Here is a 21,914-nt window from a genome sequence, read left to right as displayed (position 1 = left end):
CCGCCTCACCCAGGTTAACCCTGCTTCTTATTTACCACGACGCTTTGTCCCCAGCCAGCACAGAAGTTGCAGAAGGGCTGGGGGAGCTGGCAGGGCTCCCCAGGAGCCATGGGCAGTGGTGTCTGTGCTCTGGCTGGTTCCAGCAGGAGAAAATAAAACCAAGGGCCCCCTCGAGATGGTGAAGGCTGTTGGCATGTAACCTCTCAGGCATCCAAGCCCTGGTGGTACCTACTGGCTAGAGCATTTCTCTGGGGCTGCAAGGCAGCTGAGCTGCTCACCCCTGACTGTGGTTCTGGGCAGCAGGGACCCCAGGCTGGGTGTGACATGCCCGATGGCTAGCATGCTGTCACAGGGCTGTGTCCCCCGCAAGGGACTGAAGATACCCTGGGAGGGGGAAACCCTCATGGCCAGCTAGTACCAGCTGCTCCTTTGTACCCTCTTGTTCCCTCAGGACAACGTTCCCTAAGGCTGGCGTTGGTGTTTGGAGACCTCGCTCATGTGAGATGGCGTGGGTGACAAGCACAGCTTTGTTCACCCTGCACTGCAATGCTCAACAGCCCTGCTCTCCTTCTGGTGCCCTGGCTGTGTCATGTTGTGCTGAGCCCCCCTGCCCCAGAGGTGCTAGCCCAGCAGCTCACAGGGTGCCCTGGGACTACCCCACACACCCAGGACAGGGCAGCCTTGTGGTTAGAGCATACACCTGTGCTTCAGATGCTCTAGATCCTTCCTTTGTTTCTGTATGACTGATATCCCCTTCCTCTCTTCCTTGCAACCTGAAGGATGTGCTGAACTACCTGAGAGGTTTTTGTCCCCAAATACTATAAGCAGACTCATCCTGAACACTGTCTACAGTAAAATCAAAGTTAGTTCCTCACCTCAAAATACCAGCTCCCAATCTCTCCTCAGACCTGGCCCTCCTCTCCCAAAGTACTGAAGACCAGCCAGGTCACACCATAGCATCCCCCATGTCTTCTCCCCACTAGAAGCAGCCCTACCAAACAGCTAAGCTCAGGCCTAATGGCACTTATATGCCTTACTGGCCCTGAACAGCCTCACCTGGGACTCCCACCCACACACCCCTGGGACCCCATTTAAGCCGAGCCCTGGACTTACCCCAGTACCTGCTAGTACTCTGCTGCTCAGCTCCTGTGGGCTACACCCCAGGAGGGAGGCACTGTGTCAGGGTTATTTCTGGTACCCATTTCATTCCCCAGGAATGAACACCTAGGTATTGTTGCATCCTTGCAACCCCCTAGCTAGGATAGGAGCTGGGGACTAGGATGGGGTTGGTGTTGCTTGGGCTGAGAGCTGCAGCCCCAGCCATGCTCCTAGGGCCAGGCTGGATGGGTCAGTGGTGGATGGTGCTGCTACCTGCCCTGCTATGAGCTGCACTTGAGCTGACTGTGTACTTCTTCACCTAAGACTGCTGTCTCTGTGCAGTGGGGCTGTGACAAGGTGTGGGCAGCAACTGGGGTCTTGGTATCTAAATACTAGGGAAGTGCAGACAGCCTCAGGACTCTGGTTCTGGGAGCTACAGCTGGATGTGCTGCTGCAAACATCCCATGGAGCTGGGTCTGTGCTCCTCTGCCTTGCTGCTGCAGTCAAATCTTGGACCTGCTCACCTCCCTTTGTGTCCCCCTGGGAAGCTCAGCCTGGATATGGACACAGCTGTAGGTGCATGCACCTCTGCATCCTGACCTGGCCATGTTTTTGCTCCTCTCTGCTTGGATTTCCTCCAAAACCTGCTCCACAGATTGAGATGAGGGTCCTGGTATGAGGGAGCAGGGACAGAGGGAAGGGGTTCCCCCTTCTATCTGCACAGGCAACATTGAAATGTTAACTAAACTCCCTCAATAATGCCTCTGAGCCTATTAGCATTGCAGGCTTGTGTGTATGATTTGGAAGGCGTTGTGGGAAAAATATTTCTGCATAGATTTCCCATTGTGTAGCTCAGAGTGGTGGTCAGCGGGAGGAGGGCCAGGGCTCTCCCAAAAGGGATTTAAGGGGAGAGTGTAACTGGGGCTGCCTGGTGCTTGCCCTCCCCATCAGCTCACAGCTGGAGCAGTTTGCCCAAAGGATGGCCGGAGTAAGTAGTTTGTTTACAGAAGAAGGGAAAATCGTCAGGGTGAGATGCCCTAGGTGGGACTGGTGTTGTGGAGTGGGTGGGTGCTGCTGGGGGGGTTGGAAGGCAGCTCCAGCTGGCCTGGCCTTGGGCAGTGGCTCTCCAGCCCCCAGAAAACACAGCAGTCATCCTGGAGGTTGGGGTTCCCTGTGTCACAAGGGCTTACAGCACCCCATCCTGCGGGTCAGGGTGCCAGACACTGCCCCAGGGCGATCCCTGTCCCCTCCGGGCTCCGCGCCACAGCGGGGACTGCATGGCCCTGTGATCCTCGGGGCTGCTGAGGTGGGACATGCCAGTGGGCAGGGTTTCCTGGTTCTGTAAGTAGCACATTATGGGATTTGGAGCGTGCAGCGTGGATTTTGCTTTGCTTCAGGGTAACCCAGAGATCCTGGCAGCACCATGCAGATGTGGAGGCATGCAGCCCCCCTTTCTGCAGTCCTGGGAGCTCCTGGGGAAGGACGGGCAGGATGGGGGCAGGCACACAAATCCCAGGCATGCCATGCCAAGCGTCTCACTTGCCCCAAGCACAAATATCACACAATTCTGGGTTTCTGCTGGGCTGATGTCCCCATCGGTGACTCAAGCAAGCCACAGCATTACTGTACAGGCTGATGGCTCAGGGGACCAGTTTCTGTCTGAGCTGTGCCAGTGACCCGCAGTTATGGGTGCTGTGGGAGCATCTTCAGCTGAGCAGATGGGTCCTTCCTGGTGCACTTCAAGGCCAACGGCTGCTCCAGGAGCAGAGCATCTCCCATCCCTCCTTTTCTGGCCTGGTTTCTGCATTTCAAATAGTGTCAGTGTCAAAGCTGGGACAATGCTGGCTCTGTGTCCCTGCTGAGGATGCTGCTGGAGCAATAGGACTTTCTGAGCTGTCAGGGGGACAAGCAGGTGTCCTTGTCCCCTCTCACCGTAGCATGAATCTGACAGAGCCCAGCAAACCCCAATCATGCATTGCTCCACTTCTTGCCAGGAAGATAGAGCAATGCAGCCACTTTAGCCCCATCTTGCTCCAAAATAGGCTGCTTTTCTGGCAGCGGCAGAAAACAGGCAGCACCCAGGGACTCCAAGAAGCACCGTGTGGACAGTGGGAGCTGCAAGGAAAGCCTTCAGGCTGGGTTTGGGTCACGTCCCCAGGGTGGTGCCTATGGAGTAGCAGCATCCTCACGCCTGCTGCTTTCCTCTCCGGCAGATGCCGTGCTGGGGCTGCCTGGTCTCTGTTTCGAAGATGCTTTCCCGCAGAAAGCGAGTCCCGGCTGGCTCAGAGGGCTCCAGCCTTCGCCGCTGCCTCTCCACTGTGGACCTTGTCGCCTTGGGAGTGGGCAGCACGCTGGGGGCTGGCGTCTACGTCCTGGCAGGGGAAGTGGCTAAGACCATCTCCGGCCCAAGCATCGTCCTTTCTTTCCTGATTGCAGCCGTGGTGTCTGCTCTGGCAGGGCTGTGCTATGCCGAATTTGGGGCCCGCGTGCCCCTGGCTGGGTCTGCCTATCTCTACAGCTACGTGACAGTGGGCGAGCTGTGGGCATTCATCGCCGGGTGGAATCTGCTGCTGTCTTATGTCATCGGTATAAGGCCCTTTTGATCCCTCCACCTTTGCTTTGCATTAGTGGCTTTGATGGGTGTCATTCCCAGACCCCACGGGGCCACCATCACTGCCCCAGCTGCCACCTCTCCCTAGGTACCGCCAGCGTTGCCCGGGCCTGGAGCGCTACCTTTGACCAGCTCCTTGGCAAGAAGATGGGGAGGTTTTTGGGTGCTCACGCAGCCATGAGCTCTGCGGGGCTGGCGGAGTACCCGGATGCCTTTGCTGCTGGCCTGGTGGTCCTGCTGGCAGGTAGGGTGCTTCCCCCTGTGTCACCCTCCATCGTGTAGGATGAGCTCCTCACCCCACCTTGGGCTCTTCAGGCTGGTGCTGACCCCTCTGAGGCTTTGCTGTTTCCCTGAGCAAAGAATGGGGAATACAAGGAGAATGTGGGAAAGTTTGCAGATCCTCCTGACTGTACCACTGTCCCTCCTTTTTCACCCTCCCCACTAATGTCTACCCTGAGCCTGGTGACATCCAGGGGGCTCGGCCAGTTTTGCTCTTTTCATCTCCAGGGCTACTTTGCTTTGGAGTGAAGGAGTCCACCACAGTCAACAAAGCCTTCACAGCTCTCAACGTGCTTGTCCTGCTCTTCATCACAGTGAGCGGCTTCATCAAAGGCGACCTGAGCAACTGGAAGCTCAGGGAGGATGATCTGCCATGGGCAGCTGCCCACGAGACTGGGTATGAGGGGCTCTGCTCTCCCTGCACTGCCTTCAGAGGTGGATGGGGATGGCTGGGTCACCCCCCTAACACTTTATCCCAGGAAATCCCACTTTCTCCTGTTCCTCCCTGGTCTGTTGGCAATGCATCAAAGAGCCAAAGTCCTAAGCCCTGCTGGGTTGATGCTGGAGGGGTGAGCGGGTTGAGGGACTGTTCAGCCTGGGCGCATCCTGAGACGCCATTGCACTGACCCCTTGCACTGCCTGACTCTTCCTCCTCCTCTCAGGAACCAGTCCGTGGCTGACAACATGACCAGTGCCTTTGGGGTGGGAGGCTTCATGCCCTATGGTTTCACTGGGACCTTGGCTGGAGCCTCTACCTGTTTCTATGCCTTTGTTGGATTTGACTGCATCGCTACCACGGGTGAGGCAGGGAGAGATGCTGGAGGGACCCTTCCCTGCAGGCTGGGGGGCTGTGGCAGTGGTTCTCCCCACAACTCCGGGAGCTGGTGTGGGGCTGGGCTGGGAATGGGCACATCCCGGCTCTCTCCTGCCCTCCGTGCTCAGAGGAGGAACTATGAGTCCATGTGGCATGACTGGGCTAATCCTGAAGCAGAGACAGTCCCTATCCCCATAACCCTGGAGCCCAGGAGGTCTAAGTGGTCCTTACTAGAAGGCCTCTGTGTCCTGAGGTCTAGTGGTCCTTGCTAGAAGGCCTCTGTGTCCCCTCTCGTGGGGGGCTATGGGCTATTAAATGAGAATCTGTCTTTACAGCTGAGCTTGTCCTCCCCAGGGGAAGAAGTGAGGGACCCGCAGAGATCCATCCCCATAGGCATCATCCTCTCACTCCTCATCTGCTTCCTCGCGTACTTTGGGGTGTCTGCTGCCCTCACGCTGGTGATGCCCTACTATCTCCTGGACACCATGAGCCCACTCCCAGTGGCTTTTGAATACGTTGGCTGGAGCAGTGCGAAGCACGCTGTGGCTGTGGGCTCACTGTGTGCCCTGACAACCAGGTGAGGGGAGTCCTCTGATGGCAGCTCTGTGGCTCAGAGCGAGGTGGCACTGGAGCTATAACACATCCCCAACTCCTTCCTTCTGACTGCCCTGCTCGGCCAAAATCCCTCAGCCCTTCCTCACAAACCCTGTTGCTCCCAGCCTGGCCCCTCATGATCAAGAAGAGCAACCAAATCACAATCGCTTGATATGCCACTTCTGGCCCAAAGCTGGAAGAAGTAGTTGGGTGGCACTGTGGCCGCAGGAGCAGGCTGGTGTGCACAGGACTCCCGGTGACCCGTGGACATCACTTCCCCAATACTGTCCCTCATCTGATGGGGAGGGAGGTGATGGTCTTTCCAGTGTGGTCTTGAGAAGGTCATGGACCATACAGATGAATGGGAGCTCCCTTGGCACCCAAGGAGGCCCAAAAGGCAGGATGGCACCTCCTGGATTCTTGCCCTCTTCTCCCCCACCTCTTCCCCTCTCTGCAGCCTCCTGGGCTCCATGTTCCCCATGCCACGGATCCTGTATGCAATGGCTCGAGATGGGCTCCTCTTCAAACCTCTGGCCAAAGTTAGTCGCCGTCAGTGTCCGGTGGTGGCAACGCTGGTGTCTGGAGGAGTGGCAGGTGTGTGAGCGACTGGGCTACCCCTTACCCTTGAGCAGGGTTTGGTGGATGTCCTCTTTCAGCAGGACAACACAGACCCCCTAGCTTGTCAGTAGCTGTTTAAGCAATATCTCTCCACCCAGAGAGAGGTCTCATCGCTGCTGGTAAAGACCATTTGGCCTCAATGCTGTCCCAGACACCAGTTCAGCCTCTCTGAGCTGCCAGGCAGGAGGTGGCAGGATGCTTTGCAGTAGTGACTGAAGCATCACCAGCTCATTGAGGTGCTGGTGTCCTGTTGCAGTGGGTGTCAGGGGGACCCTGGGTGGCAGATGGAGAGCACAACTGAGATAGGCACAGCAACAGGGCTGCCAGCTCTGCTGGGAGGCTGAAAGGGCTTCTCATCCCCGCAGCTCTCCTGGCCCTCCTCTTCGACCTGAAAGCCCTGGTTGACATAATGTCCATCGGCACGCTGCTGGCCTACTCACTGGTGGCTGGCTGTGTGCTGCTGCTCAGGTGAGACTGCTGGGGACAGGGCTCACCCTACTCCTGATGTTGGCCATGCCTGGGACAAAGCACTAGCCTTGGTGCACTGCAGGTGCATCTTGAACTTGACATCCAATATCTTCTCCTCAGGTATCGCCCTGGACCCAGCGCTCAGGACACTGCTGTGGGGAAGGTCCCAGCTGTGCAGCTCTGGTGGGACCATCTTATCCGGCCGCCTCCTCATCCCACCCCACGATCCTCTGCCGTGGTGGCCTGGGCTCTGACAGCCGTAGGTATGCCAGGAGCGATGGATGGGCTTTACGGGGAGCTGGCATGGGGGGACCCTTGGGGACATTGCTGCTGTAGCACGGGCTGGCAGGTTCCTGCTCGCTGAAAACCACCTGGCAGCGGGATGCAGGCAGGGCCTGCCTGGCTCCCTCCTGCCCTCTCCTGACTGCCGCATAGCTGGCTGCCCCAGTGGGACCTCGGGAAACCTCCCACTCCCTCCACTTCCCAGACTGGAGAGAAAAGCTAAACCCACCATGACAAGCCACCCAGTCCTGTCTCCTGGTTATCCTTTGTCCCTCCCGCCATGGCAGCCTGGGCACTGCACCCCAGGAGAGGGACGGGCTCAGCCCCGGGGAAGCGCTGCCCTGACACGCCGCCATGGTCCCTCTGCAGCCGCCCTGGTCATCACTGTGAGCTGGGTGAGCACCGCCGGGCTGCCCTGCCTCCAGGCTGGGGGTGTCTGGTGCATCACTGCCCTGGCTCTGCCTCTTCTGGGGATCCTGGCGGCAGCTCTGCTCATCTGGAGGCAGCCTCAGAGCCAGGAGGGAGCATCCTTCACGGTAAGCACACAGCCCTTGGGGACCATCCCCAGGGAGAAGGACCTGGGGGATGGAGGGGAGGCAAGTGCCCCAGCCCTGTGGGGAAAGGGTTATGTTGCATCAGGGCGGGTGTTCCCTCTGCTTCAGGTCGGGCAGAGGGAACATCCATGTTGAACAAACCTCATCCATGTTGAACAAAGTGCTGTTGGAGGCATCATTGGGCAGCTCACGGGGTTTTCCGTAGGGACTGTGAGTGCTGCCTGGTTCTTCCCCCCGTTTCTCACAAGCCAAAGAGGCTCCTCTTGCAGCCCCAACTGAGCCCAGTGCCTGCTGCACGAATCAAAGCTGCTCTTTAGTAAAAAGAAACCTGGTCCTGACACCCTGGATTGGTTTTGCTAGTGGTTTACTGCTTCCCCCTTAAATCCTGCAGCACCTCCTGCCCCAGTGCAGGACCTGTCAACCAAACCACCCTCCACGAGCATCCCTCTCCAGCACAGGCTGCAGTCCCAGCTCAGGTCTCCAAGCCTGACAGCCAGGCTGGGCTTCCCCTTGCCTGTCAGCAACTAACCAAAGCAGCAAACAGCCTAATTCAGCTGTGAAAGCCCTACCTATGGGCCAGCCAGTGCCGGAGGGCGAAGGCGTGACCCCATTCCTTGTGCTTGGTCTCTGCAGGTTCCCTGCCTGCCCTTCCTGCCGCTCCTTGGCATCACCATCAACAGCATCCTGATGGCCCGGCTCAGCGTGGCCACCTGGCTACGGTACCTGCTCTGGATGGCCATCGGTAAGCCCAGCCACTGTCAAGGTCCCAGAGCTGGCAGCAACCTTTTTGGGTGAAGCAGAGCTGGTTTGAGGGCCCAGGGCATTAATGCTGACTGCAGAGCAGTGGTGGGCAGATGGAGGAGATGCTGAACTTTAATGTCAAAGGGTGGCGGGAGCACTCCATCCTCAGATGTGTGGCCCAAAGGAGTGGGAACTTTGCAGCTGGGAGGGGAGGGAAGAGAGTGGACACGCTCCCCCCCCGCCTACACACACCCCCTATTCTGCCTTTCCCAGGTTTCCTCATTTACTTTGGCTACGGGATCCGTCACAGCGCTGAGAGCCACTGGCCCGAAGGGGTGGCCCCCCGGGAGCCACCGGGAAGCACGGCCAGGGAGGTGGCCCTGGAGCCCTGAGAGACTGTACTGTGCCCATCTGCTCCAGGATGGTCCCTGAGTGCCTGGCTCCCTCCACCCTGTGCCTAAGGGGAAAAGGGGCTGAAGGTCCCATCCTGTGGAGGGGCACAGCCCTCACACGAGCCTGGGAGCAGTTTTCTCTCAAGTCTGGTGAAACCTCCCTGAGCAACCTGACTCCTCATGGCAAGCCGCTGCTGAAGGAGTTTTGTTTGGAGAGGATAAAGCAGACAAGTGTTTTTGCTGCTCTTACTGGGTTGTGGGTATTTTTCTTTTTTTTTTTTTTTTGCTTTTGAAACCTCTCCTTGCTGCCTCCCAAATTCTGCCTGTCCCCTTGCCTACCCTGTCCCTCAGCCACTCATGTCAGAGTGGTGTGGAGGCTTGTCCTGCTGCCCCAAGGCACCCCGAGGCAGGCAGGGCTGACCTGCCTGTCCCCCTGTGACCACCAAGGTACTGCCTGTGCTGGGCTCTTTCCTCTTTATTGTGGGCAAGTCCTTTTCTGGACTCATTTATTCCTCCTCCTCGGTTCCCAGCACTCCCCTTTCCCTGAGCTGGGCACATTCCTCTGGGTCCCACGCAGGGGGAGTGGGATGCAGTACCAGGTGCCCAGAGCAGGATGCTCAATGCTACCAGCATCATCTCCCTTTGCTCAGCCATCCTTCCCCCTTCAACTACAGCTGGGCAGGACTTGTGGGGCAGCAACCTGCCCCATGACCCCTGCTCTGGTGCTACAGCATCTGGCATGTCCCCCCACATCCCTGAGGTCACTTTGCAAAGCTGGAGGGTGTCCCACCATCCATTCCCAGAGCTGTGGGGATGCGTGGACAGTGGGTGCCCTGGGGGGACACAGGTGTGACACAACAGACACCCCCATTTCCCAGTTTGTGCACCCCATGGAGGTGCTTGGGTGAGAGCTGGACCCTGCATCCACGTTGCCTTCCTGGCTGCCTCGTTTGGTTGCTATTTTCCCGATAAGGATCGGCACAAAGGACGGAAGCAGCTGTTGCAGTGGCTCTGCCAGCTTGGCAGGGGTGGAAGGGTCAAGGTCTGCCCTGTGTTGGGAGCCCATTGAAATGAATGAAACGAGGGAAGGAGCAGGAAGAGGGGGGACTGGCAGCAGAGGCCTCCTCTGGGGCTCCCTTTGTGTGATTCTGTGGCGCCTGCTCCCACCCCTCCTCATCCTCCCCCTGCCCTAGGTGCAGAGCACACGGCCGCACTGTGAGATACGCCTGCACCGGTCCCCAAACATGGGATTCTTGAGGCTGTTGTTTCTTACAGACTTGTACTTGTTACAGCCAGTAGCACATTGGCCTGGTGCACGCACATACACACACACACACACACACCCCTCCCTGGCTAAACAGCCCCAGGGAGGGGACAGGCCCAGTGACAGCCCCCGGAGCAGTGACCGTCCCACCACACTTGTGCGCCCAGTGGAAAGTGCTTGTGTGCATCCAGCCCTGACCCACAGCCATGCTGGCAACATCTTCCCCGATGGGGAAGCACTCCCTCGGAGCAGGGATGTGACCTGCTGGCAGATGCCACTGAAGCCTGATCCCCCTCGGGATGCCCACCTCCGGGCATGCAGCCTCTGCCTGGCTTTGGGGGAGAAGGTGGGGCGGGTGGTGCTGCTCTGGGCAGCGAGGGGACAAGGAGGGCTTGGCATCTGTGTGGCAGTGAGCAGGGGCACGCTTGGGCTGCAGGACCAATCCCTGGGAGCTGTTTTCTGAAGATGGAGGAGGCGATGGGGAGAGGAGGGTGTGGGTGGGAGTCCCACCTGGCCCCTCTCCCCAGGGAGTGAGGCAGGTCCTGGGCAGGGGAAGCCCTGGACTGGAAATGGCAGAAATGGGCGGCATCGGCTCAGAGCAGCCTGAGCAGGAGGCCAAGCCCCGAAATGGGACAGGTTGACATGGTCTATAGCAAGGGTGGTGCAGGAGGTGGCAGATATACCCAGCTGCAGCCGTCCCTCCTGCCCTTCACTCCGTGAAAGCTCCGTGGTTCAGCCCTGGGCTTGGCCACCCGCTTCCCAGGGATGCTCCCCAGGGAATGAGGTAGCTTAACACCATCATGTCCCCAGCACCCTCTTCATCTTCCCAGTGGTCAACCCCATAGCAGTGACTGCCTTGTCTTCCTTGCCTCACGCCCCTGGGCAGCCTGATGCTGGTTATGTGCTGGGTCGGATCTAGCCCAGTGCACCTCTGCATGTCCTGGCTGACCCCTTTTACCCCCAGAAAGCTCCCCACAGCCTCCCACCAGAGGAAGGGGTGCAGGGATGGCACAGGGGGGGTGGCTGGGATCTCCCTGCAGCCCCACACGGGCTGGGGAAAGGCCGGCGCAAGTGTCCTGTGAAATGCTCCATCACCCCAATCGGACGGGGCCGCCCCGAGGGCTTGGCCGACCCGGGGTCCTGCCCTGGCAGTGGGGGCACTTGTGAGAGCAGCCCCGGGCTCAGGCACCCAGAGGAGAGCCCCGACAGCCCCCCCCCGGCAGCGCTCGGTGCCGGTCGGTGGCATGCTACGTGGCGATGAGGGGCACCTCTCCAGCAGCGATGGGGAAGGGGGAGCCGTCCCCGCCGTTGAGCACACGGTACAGCAGCTCCTCCTTCTCACGGTGAGCCTGCTCCCGCAGCTGCGCCTCCTTCTCCAGCGCCCCACGAGCGGCCAGGAGCTCCTCCGACAGCTGCCTGTGGGCAAACAGCACCGCTGCCAGAGACACTGGGCAAAGCGCCCGCGAGACCCCTCCGCTCCCCGCAAAGCAGCCGGTGGCACCGCAGGCTGTGATGTATTCCCCCCTTCCCCGCCACCGCTGCCACCTCTGTCCCCATCGGAGATGCCACCGGGGAGCTGGTGGGCACGCGAGACCAGCACTTACCTTGCCATGACCAAGTGGTTCTGGGTGCGAACTTGCAGGTCCTCGTTCTCCTGCTGGAGAGTCTTCACCTTCTCCTCCAGCAGAAGGTTCCTCTCCACCTGGAAGGGGGGCATGAGGGTGAGGAGGGAGCTGGAAAGCACCTCTGAACCTCCCCACCTCCCTCTTGGGGGGAGTGCTGGCTTGGTGGGAGCATGGTGGCACTGCACCCACGTCCCCTCCTCACTGCAAGAAAGGACCCGGGCCCCATCCACCTCTGCTTCAGCTGCAAGTTCTGGACAGGATTCAGGTGGGGAGAAGAGATGGAAAGAGGAGAGCCCACCTGTGACCCCCTCCTTTCAACCCACCACGGTCTCCAGGTTCAGCAGCTTCTTGTCCAGGCCATGGATGTGTTCATTTTTCATCTCGATGACAAAGTGCAGGCTCTCCAGCTCCTGCTCCCAGAAGGGGCTGGGGCTCCCGTGCTCCTGCGAGGCACAGAGGGGGTGCAGCAGCTGCAGCAAGGTGGGCACTCGGGGCATCTGCCATGGTTCACCCCCTCCCATGACCCCAGCAGGACAGTGCTCTCAGCTGAGGCCCTGCATGGCCCATAATGGGCTTGTACCCACAAGACACCATGTTTCACTCACCATTTGAGTTCAAGGGACCCCAACAGCCCATGCACCTCCCAGAGACAGGGCTTTGCTCCCCGCTTCAGCTTCTCTGTGTCCCCCTCCCCAGCTCCAGCCTCCCCCACCCCGCTCTCAGGGTCCATCAGAGAAGCACCCCCAGCTTTGGGTCAGCACCCCAGAGGAGGGTCCCCTCCCTGACACCCCTCCCTGCACCTGGATGTGCTTCTTGTAGTCTGTGCTCAAGAGTGACTCCTCCACCCGCTTCATCCTCTCCTGGAAGGACTTCAGCTGGGAATTCAGTGTCTGGATTGTCTCCTAGGGCAGCCGGGGAAGAAGCAGGATAAGGGGTGTCCAGGATTTCTTCCTGAGCAGGGGCACTGCTGGGTTATGGCACCCCGATAACCCCAGGGCTGGAGGAGCCTGCGTGGCACACCAGGGACTGAGGTGGCCACCAAGGAGCTTGGGGCACCATGGCTGAACCAGCAGATGGTCCTCAAGCCCTCCATAAGCACCCGCTCCCCAGGGATTTCTCCGCGGGTACCTGCAAGGCCGCCTGGGACCTGTGGTGGGACTCAGCCAGCAGCAGCTTCTCCTGCTCATGTGCTCTCTGGAGCTCTGCAGCGAGGACACGAGATGAGCGTCACTGGTGCAGGGACACCGGTGCAGTGAGCCCCACCTGAGCCCCACAATGCCGTGGAGCAGCATCCCCATGCCCCCACACAAATCCGGAGGTGTACTGGCAGTTGGCAGGGGGAGCAGGCAGGGGGGCTGCGGGGAGCCCGGCTGTCCCGGCACGCACCTTGCAGGGTCTCCGTGTGCTCTCTTCTCAGGGCATCAAACTGCTCCTTCAGCTCCAGGTCCTTTCCCTTTTCCACCTGGGGAGCAGGGAAATGACAGACCAGGTGTAAGGGATGCTCTGGCCCTCCCCACCTGCCATGACTCATTACCAGACCCACACCGCTCCCGGCTTCCTAACCCCCTCCTAACCCCTTCCTTCTCCCGAAAAACGGGAGAGCCCAGCCCAGCGTGTGCCAGGTCCATGATCACTGCCTGGGAAGTCCTGGCTGGCCACACGCTCCCCGCCCCCAGCAGCACCTGCCTTTTCAACCAACCTGGATGTTAACGATTCCCGGGGTTCCTGCCTGCAGCCGCTCCTTCTCCTCCTCCTCCTGGCTTTGGAGGAGACTCCCACTCTCCATCCACTCCTCTCGCAGCGCTGCCTTCTCCTTCCCATCCTCAGGCAACAGGGTGACATTGGCTGCAACACAAATGCGTCTGAAACGGCACCGGCCGCATCCTGCTTGGATGTCCTGGGCAGCCGACCTGCCAGCGCGGTGGCCTGGGTTCAGCCCCTGTCCTCTTCCCACTGGACAAATACCACCCCCCATCACACTGGTGTGTGTTAGCACTAATTGGGATGGCGCTGGCAGGCTCAGAGAGAACACAGCTCGTTAGGCTTCCTGCCCTGGGGACAATCTGTCTGCCCAAGAGGATGGATGCCATCATCTCTAGGATGCCATCACGTCTGCCGGCCTGCACCAGCACCAGCACCAGCACCATGTGGAGGCTGCAGCCACCATCCCCATCCTCCCTGGCCCTGGGGCAGGCTGGCCCTGGGGTCTGTCCTACTGCTTTCTTAATATCACACTGAGAAAGCACAGCAGGGGGGAGACACATATTTTCTTCTTACCGTTCTCTGTCTTCAAGACCCTGAGCTCCTGGGAAGCTGGTCCCCTCTGCTGCTGGACTTTTAGCTGTCTCTGGCAGAGAGAGAGGGGGCTGGAGCAAGGGGGGACAAAGGGGGGCAGGTGGCTGCAGGCAGAGGACACCCTGCAGCCAGGCACACTGCACTGAGCCCTGCTAAAACACGGGCGCTCGAGCAGCAGTGGTCCCTGCCCGACCCGCCGCCCCCTGCCAGCCCGAGCACCCATGGGTGCGTACATGTCACCTGGCAGGCAGCCCTGAGCTTGTGCTGGTTCCCTGCGTCCCAGAACATGCGGCATTGCCAGCCACTGGCTGGAAAACCTGGGGGATGCTCACCCCCCCCCCCCCCCCCCCCCCCCGACATGGTGCTGGTGCAAAATAGGCTCCAGCAGCAAAATATTTGGTGGGAGAGAGAAGGGAGCACTTGTCAGGGCACCAGCTATGGCGATTCCTTGCCACACTGCTCCTGCCCTTCCCTGCTGCCCCCGGGATGCTCAGGGTCAGCCTGGTCCCTGGCACCTTGCAGCACCCCAAACACACCCCTCCGCTGGTGCTTTACACAGCTGGGCTTTGGCACAGCCCATGCCGGAGCAGGAGTGAGAAATGAAAAATAACCATAAATCAGAGGCGATGCTGACCCCGTGCAGGGCTGGCAGCAGGCGAGGGCTGGCGGCAGCACAAGCAATGACCTCAGGAGTGCAGGAATGTGCTGCTCGGCCCCGCGCACTCCCGCATGCTCCCACTGTCGCCGCGGGGCTGATATAACCCAGAGCCGGGAGCTGCCTTCAGCAGCACAGCTCCACGGGATGCCTTCCAGCCCTGCATGGGTTTAATTTAGTCACTTGGAGGGGAGGAGTTAAAAAAAAAAAGAGATGGATATATTTTTATCTGTTGCTGAAAGATAGAAACAAAGCTCGCCGGCTCTCGCAGCTCAGCCTCCCCAGTGTGGGGCAAATCTTGCCCCGGGTGCCCGTCACTGGGTCGTGTTTCTGGGCAGGGCTGTGGAAGTACTGTGGGTGAGGGAATCCACCTGTAGACCTGTTGCTGCTCTCCAGTCCCTGGCAAAGCTGCCCCTAAAAATACTGGTCCCTAATGAAACCAGCCCTGCAGCCTGCAGGGAGCCAGGGACCCCGCTGTGCTGGCTGCACCCCGGCTTGGCCCCGCTGTCACAGCGGCGTGGCCAAATACAGACCAGATTAGGGAGCCTGGCTTGGGAAAAAAGCGAGGCAAAGCAAACAGGCGTCCCTGCCTCCACCTCCCTTGCAGCCCCCCTTCTGAAGCTGGAGGGAAGTGCAGTTGCCAGAGAGCGCAGGAAAACTCTAAACCTCTGGGAAGCCACGGCTTTATCTTCCCTTCTATGGCGTGAGCGGCCGCGGCGTTGAACGCAGCCCAGGCAGCGGGGCAAGGAGGCACCAGACGGTTGGGATTTGCAGGATTTGTTCTTGTTGCCACCACGGCTCGCCCTGAAAATGTGGGGTGCCCTGGGATGCCGCCGAGCCCCAGCAGCCCTGCCTGCAAAGGGTCCCCAGGGTCTCCAGCCTGCCTCCTGCACCCATCTCATGCTGATGTGCATCCCCCTGCTATTTAATGTACCCCGTGTCCCGTGCTGGGTTTTGGAGTCTGATGGGGGTGGGTGGATGAGATAGTCAGGGCTCTGCAAGCCTGGGGGCACCATGGGAACCTCAAAAGCTCCTCCCCGCTTTGCAACAAAGCAAAGGCTGTGCAGGGGGACCGTCCTGGCAGAAGGGTTTTGGATGATCTGAGCTGTGCCAGCAGCAGGACGCAGGTATCCTCCTCCAGGAGCGACCCCCAAACCTCAACCTGCCCAAACCAAACCTCCTCTGCTGCATGTGTCCCACTCGCTGGTGAAGGTGATGCCCAAGGACAGAGAATCCAGGGCTGGTCACACCTGGTCACCCCCATAACATGGGCAATGTCCCCAGTGTGGACCCAGGGCACTTACACCTCTCCCCCATGCCCCAAACCCAGCGGGACAGGGCCTCAGAGACCCTCGATGCTCAGGGAGGATGATTTGAGACAACTGCAATTAACTCAGAAATGGCTAAAGGGCGCAAGAGGTATGCCAGCATCCGCAGACAAATCTAAATACCTGCCTCGAGGCTACAAGAGGCAAACCTCCTATCTCTAGGAGCAATTAAAACAGTGTCTGGAGCTAATTTTACTCCTAAGCACCCAATTGTCCTTTGGGATGAGAGCTCTGCTGCCAAAGCCAGGGTGAAAAGCAAAATGTGGCTGAAAACTGAAATATGGAGGCACCTTCCGCTGCCACTTCCAGAGCAGCATGTGGCACCCGTGTGTCCAGTATGGCCCGGCGCATTTTGAAAAGCTGGAAGACAGCCCCGGTATCTGCTGCGTGTGAAGGGAGCAGGCTGGGAGCTGCTCCAGCTGGAACAGCCTCGGCGCAGGGAAGAAACAGCCCGAAATGTCCCACAGGTGCAGACCATCGGCAGCGCTCCTTGTCCTGTAAGGTCTCAGCATGGAAACCTCTGGCTTCGGCTTTGAGGAGGTTCGTGCCAAAAAATACCTTCTAGCGATAAAAAAGGAAATGTATCCGTGTTCTTAGAACTAAATATTTCTAAAGGTCTGGAGCAAAACTGTTTATGGAAGAATTAATCAGGATTTCCAGCAGAACCAGAGGCATCTCGAAAGGTGCCAGGGGTGGGGAGCACCTGTGCAGAAGCAGCCGGCACGGTGCGGGCAGCTTGGATCAGCTGAAGCCTCTGCTTCAGCTTTTAGGCTGAGGTGGGGTTTTGTACTGTATTTTTCTTCCTCTTTTCCTGTTTTACAAGTAAGTTAAGCAATTAAACCATGCAACCTTGCAGTCAGCAAACAAAATCACAAAGAGGCAGGAAACGAGCATTTAAATCCAACTCTGCTCCTGGGGACTAGGTTTTGCTTTTTGGCTGTGGAGAAGGGGGGTCAGGATTTGGCCCATGACCCTGAAACCTCCCCGGGACCCTCAGCAGATGCTCAGTGCAGCCAGAGCAACGCTGGCACATGTCTGTGGAACCTGTCTTTGACTCTGCTGTTGTTTTTCTTCTGGCGTTGGTTGTGTTACAAGATGGCAATCACCTCTCGTACAGTCAGATCTGTGCCACAGATCGTACGCAAACCCTTCATACCGCTGACAGCCCCAGGGCTTGCATCCTGACCTTTCCCTGGCTCCTGCTGCTACATATAGTTCCTATATCTCCAAAATAAATTCACCCCAGCCCTGGAAGATGGCCAAGCCTCAGTCCTGATCTGTCATGAAGGCGTCTTGGCCTCTCTCACGCCAGGAGCACGACCGAAGGGAAAGCGGTGACCACGAGTGGCCAAGTGTGGGTGGATGGAGCTGGAGGGGAAGGGACCCCCTGGGGACAGTGCCCCCAGCTCGGGGCCAGGCTCCGGCTGTGGCACTTGTGCCCATGGCTCCTTATCGCCTCGCTGCCCGCAGCCCGGTGACGGGAAGGACAAGGCTGCCAAGCCACCTCCCCCAGGGCACGCAGAGGCGCTTGGTATGCCATCCACCCACCGGACCCAGCCCAGCACGGGCTCCCCAAGGTCACCTCCAACCTGGGACCGGCCCCAAAAACTCCGCAGCCGTCAGCCCCGTGACAGCCCCCAGCCCTGTGATGTGCACCCGGGGTCTGCCTGGGCTCGCCCCTGGGGTTTGAGGGCTCCCCCATCGCCAAGGGACCATCTCTGCCAGTCCAGCCAGCAGCAGTGGGAGGGTGAAGGTCTCCCACCCCACCTTTTGGTAGCCTGGACATGAGAATGTGGGCAGGAGTGGCTCAATGCCCGCCCTTACCCCTTTTTGCCATAAAGGGGATTTTCAGTGCTGCTTTCGGAATTAACGTGCAAGTCAGTCACAGCAGCAGGGCTGTTTTATGGGGCACAAATCATGGTGAGCAGCGCTGCAAGGCTGAGCAGAAGAGCTCAAGAGCGGGCAAGCACAGGAAGGGAGGCGTCTGTGGGTAAATGACTCTGACTTAAATTTCCTCATTTCGGTAAACGTGCGACTCTCAACACCTGGGGCCTCGGGGCTGCCATTTCTCCCTGTCCCATACCCATTTGTGCGAGCTCTCAGAGTCACAAACCAGCCCAGAAGTGTCTGATCTTATGATACAGAGAGAAGCGGGTTTTTTTTTTCCATGATATGGAGAAGCAGCCAAGCCTTCAAGTGCTGTAAATAAAGGCACTTGCTGGCTCCAGGGCTGTGCAAGCTCCGCGCCGGCTCCCCCCACACATCCCAGCAGCGAGTTGTGCTTCAGCCGCGTGGTCCCGGGCAGCCGAGCTCCCACAGCTGCCTCTGCAAAGAGCCACCCGTGTAGGGGGACACACTGGCACTGTGGGGCCTTTCCGACTTTCCTCCTGTCCCTGCCACCCTCCGGCAACCCCGACCCACCGATACCAGCACACACAGCACATCCAACTTCACAAACAACTCCTGAGGCCGCTGGTGGGGCACTAAGGCAGCATGAGCACGTCAAAAAATAATAATCATGAGCAGCAGATAATTTTTAGACCTTAACTCGCAGAAGAGCTCTTCAGTGCGGAGCGATGCACCGACATCTGTTGGGGACTCAGAATGTTCCTCAGCAGAAGTGTCACCTTTGCCAAAAGGGGGGACCCAGCACAAGGGGGGACCCAGCTTTTGGGACAAGGGAGGATGCTGTAGGAGGCTGGCAGAGGTCTCGTTGGGGGAACCCACCTCTGCCCTATATGGGACCTGCATTTCCAACAGGCTTCGTCACCCCAGATGCTGCACCCCCTTTAGTCTGGGCTTCCCCGTGATGTGGGGGGAGAGCCCGGAGGGGTGCAGGAGGGTGCAGGAGGGTGCAGGAGGGTGCAGCAGGGCAGGTGGCTGCCAACTCCCGCTGTGCCCGGTGCCGGCTCCCCCCCACAACGCTGGTGGGGTCCCACGCAGCCGGGGGCAGCCGGGGCAGGGCGGGGAAGACGATCCATGATGGGTGCCCCCAGCACACCTCCACCCCAGCGGTGCAAGCTGGGCTCCACGCAAACCCCATACCCACGCGAACCCCATCCCTACGCGAACCCCATCTCCTGCGAACCCCATCCGCACGCAAACCCCATCCCCACGCGAACCCCATCCCCTGCGAACCCCAACTCCACGTGAACCCCGACAACACGCACACTCGGTCCCACGCGACCCCAGACCCCACGCGAGCCCCGACCCCAGGCAAAGCCCAGCCCAAGCCCAGCCCAGCAAAGCCCCCGCAGCCGCTACCTTGCCGCCGGCGGGGCAGCACCGCAGGGCGCTGCCGGTGCAGCCCATGGAGCCGCGGCCGGGAGCCCGCTCAGCCGCGGGGCGCGGGGTGCTGCATCCCCCCCGGCGAACGGCCTCCGCTGCCCGGCGGGACCCGCCGGGACGGGACGGGACGGGACGGGACGAGCTGCCCCAGCTGGCAGTCAGGGGAAAAAAAAAAAAAAAAAAATTAAAATAAAATTAAAAAAAAAAAAAGTCCCCGCAGCTGCTCGCAGGCAGCGCCAGGAGAGGGTGCTCTGCACCCCCGAGCCGCGGGCAGGGCCCCCGGCCGCAGCCTGCCCGCCCCCGGGGCTGGCCCTGGGCTCCCGGCGGGGGAGCTCCGGCCCGGGGCACCCTCCACCCTAGGGTGTCCCCGCCCTGGGCGCTTCCTCCCAGGCAGGGTAGTGGGACGCCCCCAGCCCCGGGAATGCTCTGTCCCTTGGGTCTCCTGTGCTGAGGATGCCCCATCCTGGGTGGGGGGAAAGGGGAGCAGGACACCCGGTACCAGGGCTGGGGTCCAGCTGGAGCAGGACTGCCTTGGGGGGGCTTCCATTGGTGAGCCCACCCAGCCCCTCTGGGAGAAGGGATGTGAGGAGTGAAGGCAGGATCCATCCTGGCTTTTGCCATCACCCCATGAAGTTTCAGCCTGTGCTGGGGTAGTTGTGTAAAAGTGGTGGCTTTGGGGTGTTTTCTTCTGGCAGGAGTTCTGCTCTGGGGGTAGCTGTGCTGGCTGGAGGGGGCTTTCAGTGTGGTCCATACTGTTGGGGGGGACGGCATCCTGGCAATGCCGCCCTCTTGAGCATCCCAAACACCCCAAATGCTGGGCCTGGAGCCAGGGTGCCCTTTTCCAGGAGTAAATCCTGCACTTTGGAAACGGATCCTGAAGATGTAGGGAAACACAATGATTTGAAAGTGTCCTGTCTAAAAATTAATATGAGGAAAGGCAGGTTCCTCCAAATGTTTTGGTTTTGATGATTTTTTAAAATGCTCTGAAATAATAGACATTTCTAAATCAACATACATTCTGACCTGAAAAATCAACCGTTGCCACCCAGCACTGCTGAAATAGGAGTGTTTCAACCTGGTCACGAGGCCGTGCCCGTATGGAAACACTGCCAGTTTTTGTCAACAAGTTTCTATTCTGACATTTTCCAAATATCCCCTGGGACAAGTCCAAGCAGCCTGCGGCTCGGGGGCTGCCAGGACGCTGGTGTTTCGCCACCGCTCCGGCACCGCCTGCCCGGCCAGCGAGGGAGCGGAGGTGTGTGGTCACCCCATCACGTGCAACTTGAAGGTGTTTTTTCTGCCTCGTAACCCTGGGACCAGGGAAATTGTGAAACATCACTTGGATAGGAGGGTGGGGAAGGTGAGGGGCAGGCCCACGGCTGCCCCAAGTCTCCCAGGGAATGGTGGGACCAGTTCTCTGTGTCCTTGTGGGTAGGTGCTGCTTAAGCTTCATGACGTTTTGTGAGTCACAGCAGCTTCCTGGCATCATCTCCCACCGCTCGGAAACCACCGACAGCGTCTGTTCTTATCTCTCCCAGCACTTCATACATGAGGCAAGTCTCCTTCCCTGCCTGAGAGTACTTATTTGGGCTGAGTAGATCCTCTGTGGGATAAAAAAGCTCATCAGGGCAAGGTGCTGGTCTCCACCTCTCCAGGGTTAATTAAAAATCCTGGTCCAGACTTTCGAGACTGAAGGCATACAGGGGCAAGCACAAAAGCACATGAGTATTTCCAGGCTGAATTTGCATTGCTGAGGCTGTGACTGTGAGCAGAAGCAACTGTGTGGGCAGCTGACAAGGAGCCTGTCCAGCTGCCATCACGTCTTGCTGGTGCACGAAGGTCCAGCAGTTTGCACGTGTGCTTGTGATAATTTCTGATTTCAACTACGGGGCTCTGAGGGGGTGCCCCTGTGCCATGAAGTGGGGCTCTGGGTAGGGTTTCTTTTGCTAATGGTGGAGAAAAACCAGAGGGTTTGGTCACATCAGGCTGAGGCATCAAGCCAGCAAGGCAGAGCTGGGGCTTGGGGATGGGGTTGGGCAGCAAGAGTGGCTCCAGCACCCCGCTCCCCAGCCCTGCACCCCGCAGGGCCGCTGTGGGCTCTGCCATGGCAGCTACAACCCTGCACTGCCATAAATCACTAACTTTCGGAGAAGGGGCACACCAGATCACGTTACATCCTTCCTTCAGCCTGCAGGCGCATCTGCGAGGCTGCCTGCTGGAGGCCTTGCCTGTACTGCCCCAAAGCTCTCTTATTTTAGCTCAATTTTAGCAATTTCTCGGTTTCTGCAACCTTTCCTGTGCAGGCTGCACGAGATGTGTCCCTGCTGGAGAGATCTCCCATCTCAGCCCTGCTTCATCTTCCTCTGCCCCAATACACTGACTACGTGCTCCCTTTGCAGGGCAGAAACTTAAACAGCCAGAAACTCTTCTGCTGTTTTCGAGCAAAGCAGGGGCTTTCCATGGTGGTGTAGGGGTGGGATTCATCACTGCAGCAACTCATCCCCCTCTCCCTAACCAGAGGAGCCTGGGGACCCGGGCAGCACGCGGGGCTGGGGCTGCTGGAGCCTGCTCACAGAGGGCTGGAGACACGGGGACTGTGGCAGCGAGGGGATTTCTGCCCGTGCAAAGACAGAAAAGTGGAGGCAGTGTGGGGCAGACCCACCTGGGGCAGCTTCGGCTTGTTTTGAAGTTTGCCCAGATGTCTTTTTCGGTGTTATCGCGATCTCTCCCCAGGAACGACAGCGGCTGGAGAAGTCTCGAGGGTTTTGCCTGGAAAAGCGAGCCTAGGAGGGTTTATCTCATGCTCAGCTGAATTGCCGTAAATGGGGTAACAGCTGGCTGAATGTCGAGTTAATTTGTACCGATGGTCATTTAAAGTGTTTGCAAAAGCTTATGGATAAGAGAAGTATTTATGCAAGCTGTTGAAGTGTCTCAGCTCTCTCTCCAGTTCCAGCTGGTAAGGACTGGGCAGGACAGGTAGGGTACAAGGCGAGGTCGGTGCCAGCGTG

The 21,914-nt window shown here is 59.0% G+C and overlaps 2 protein-coding genes across 2 annotated transcripts; one reads left to right on the top strand and one right to left on the bottom strand.

Moving 5' to 3' along the window:
* Positions 1 to 3,347: 3,347 nt before the first annotated feature.
* Positions 3,348 to 9,833, top strand: LOC141949643 (cationic amino acid transporter 2-like). Its single transcript, XM_074883500.1, has 11 exons — positions 3,348 to 3,684; positions 3,798 to 3,953; positions 4,217 to 4,385; positions 4,651 to 4,787; positions 5,157 to 5,379; positions 5,854 to 5,990; positions 6,380 to 6,482; positions 6,603 to 6,745; positions 7,134 to 7,300; positions 7,952 to 8,060; positions 8,333 to 9,833. Exons 1-11 carry the CDS (start codon positions 3,348 to 3,350, stop codon positions 8,449 to 8,451), a joined length of 1,800 nt encoding a protein of 599 aa, XP_074739601.1. The 3' UTR covers positions 8,452 to 9,833.
* Positions 9,834 to 10,175: 342 nt separating this feature from the next.
* On the bottom strand, positions 10,176 to 19,209 carry CCDC69 (coiled-coil domain containing 69). The gene is made up of 9 exons (XM_074883751.1): positions 18,883 to 19,209; positions 13,618 to 13,687; positions 13,040 to 13,185; positions 12,727 to 12,802; positions 12,469 to 12,542; positions 12,141 to 12,242; positions 11,664 to 11,783; positions 11,320 to 11,417; positions 10,176 to 11,131 (listed from the first exon to the last, which is right to left on the bottom strand). Exons 1-9 carry the CDS (start codon positions 18,928 to 18,930, stop codon positions 10,963 to 10,965), a joined length of 903 nt encoding a protein of 300 aa, XP_074739852.1. The 5' UTR covers positions 18,931 to 19,209; the 3' UTR covers positions 10,176 to 10,962.
* Between the last annotated feature and the right edge of the window lie 2,705 nt (positions 19,210 to 21,914).

Source organism: Strix uralensis, chromosome 14 (genome assembly GCF_047716275.1).
Source record: "Strix uralensis isolate ZFMK-TIS-50842 chromosome 14, bStrUra1, whole genome shotgun sequence".
Taxonomy (NCBI): domain Eukaryota; kingdom Metazoa; phylum Chordata; class Aves; order Strigiformes; family Strigidae; genus Strix; species Strix uralensis.
This window is presented reverse-complemented; position numbering and strand designations above follow the sequence as displayed.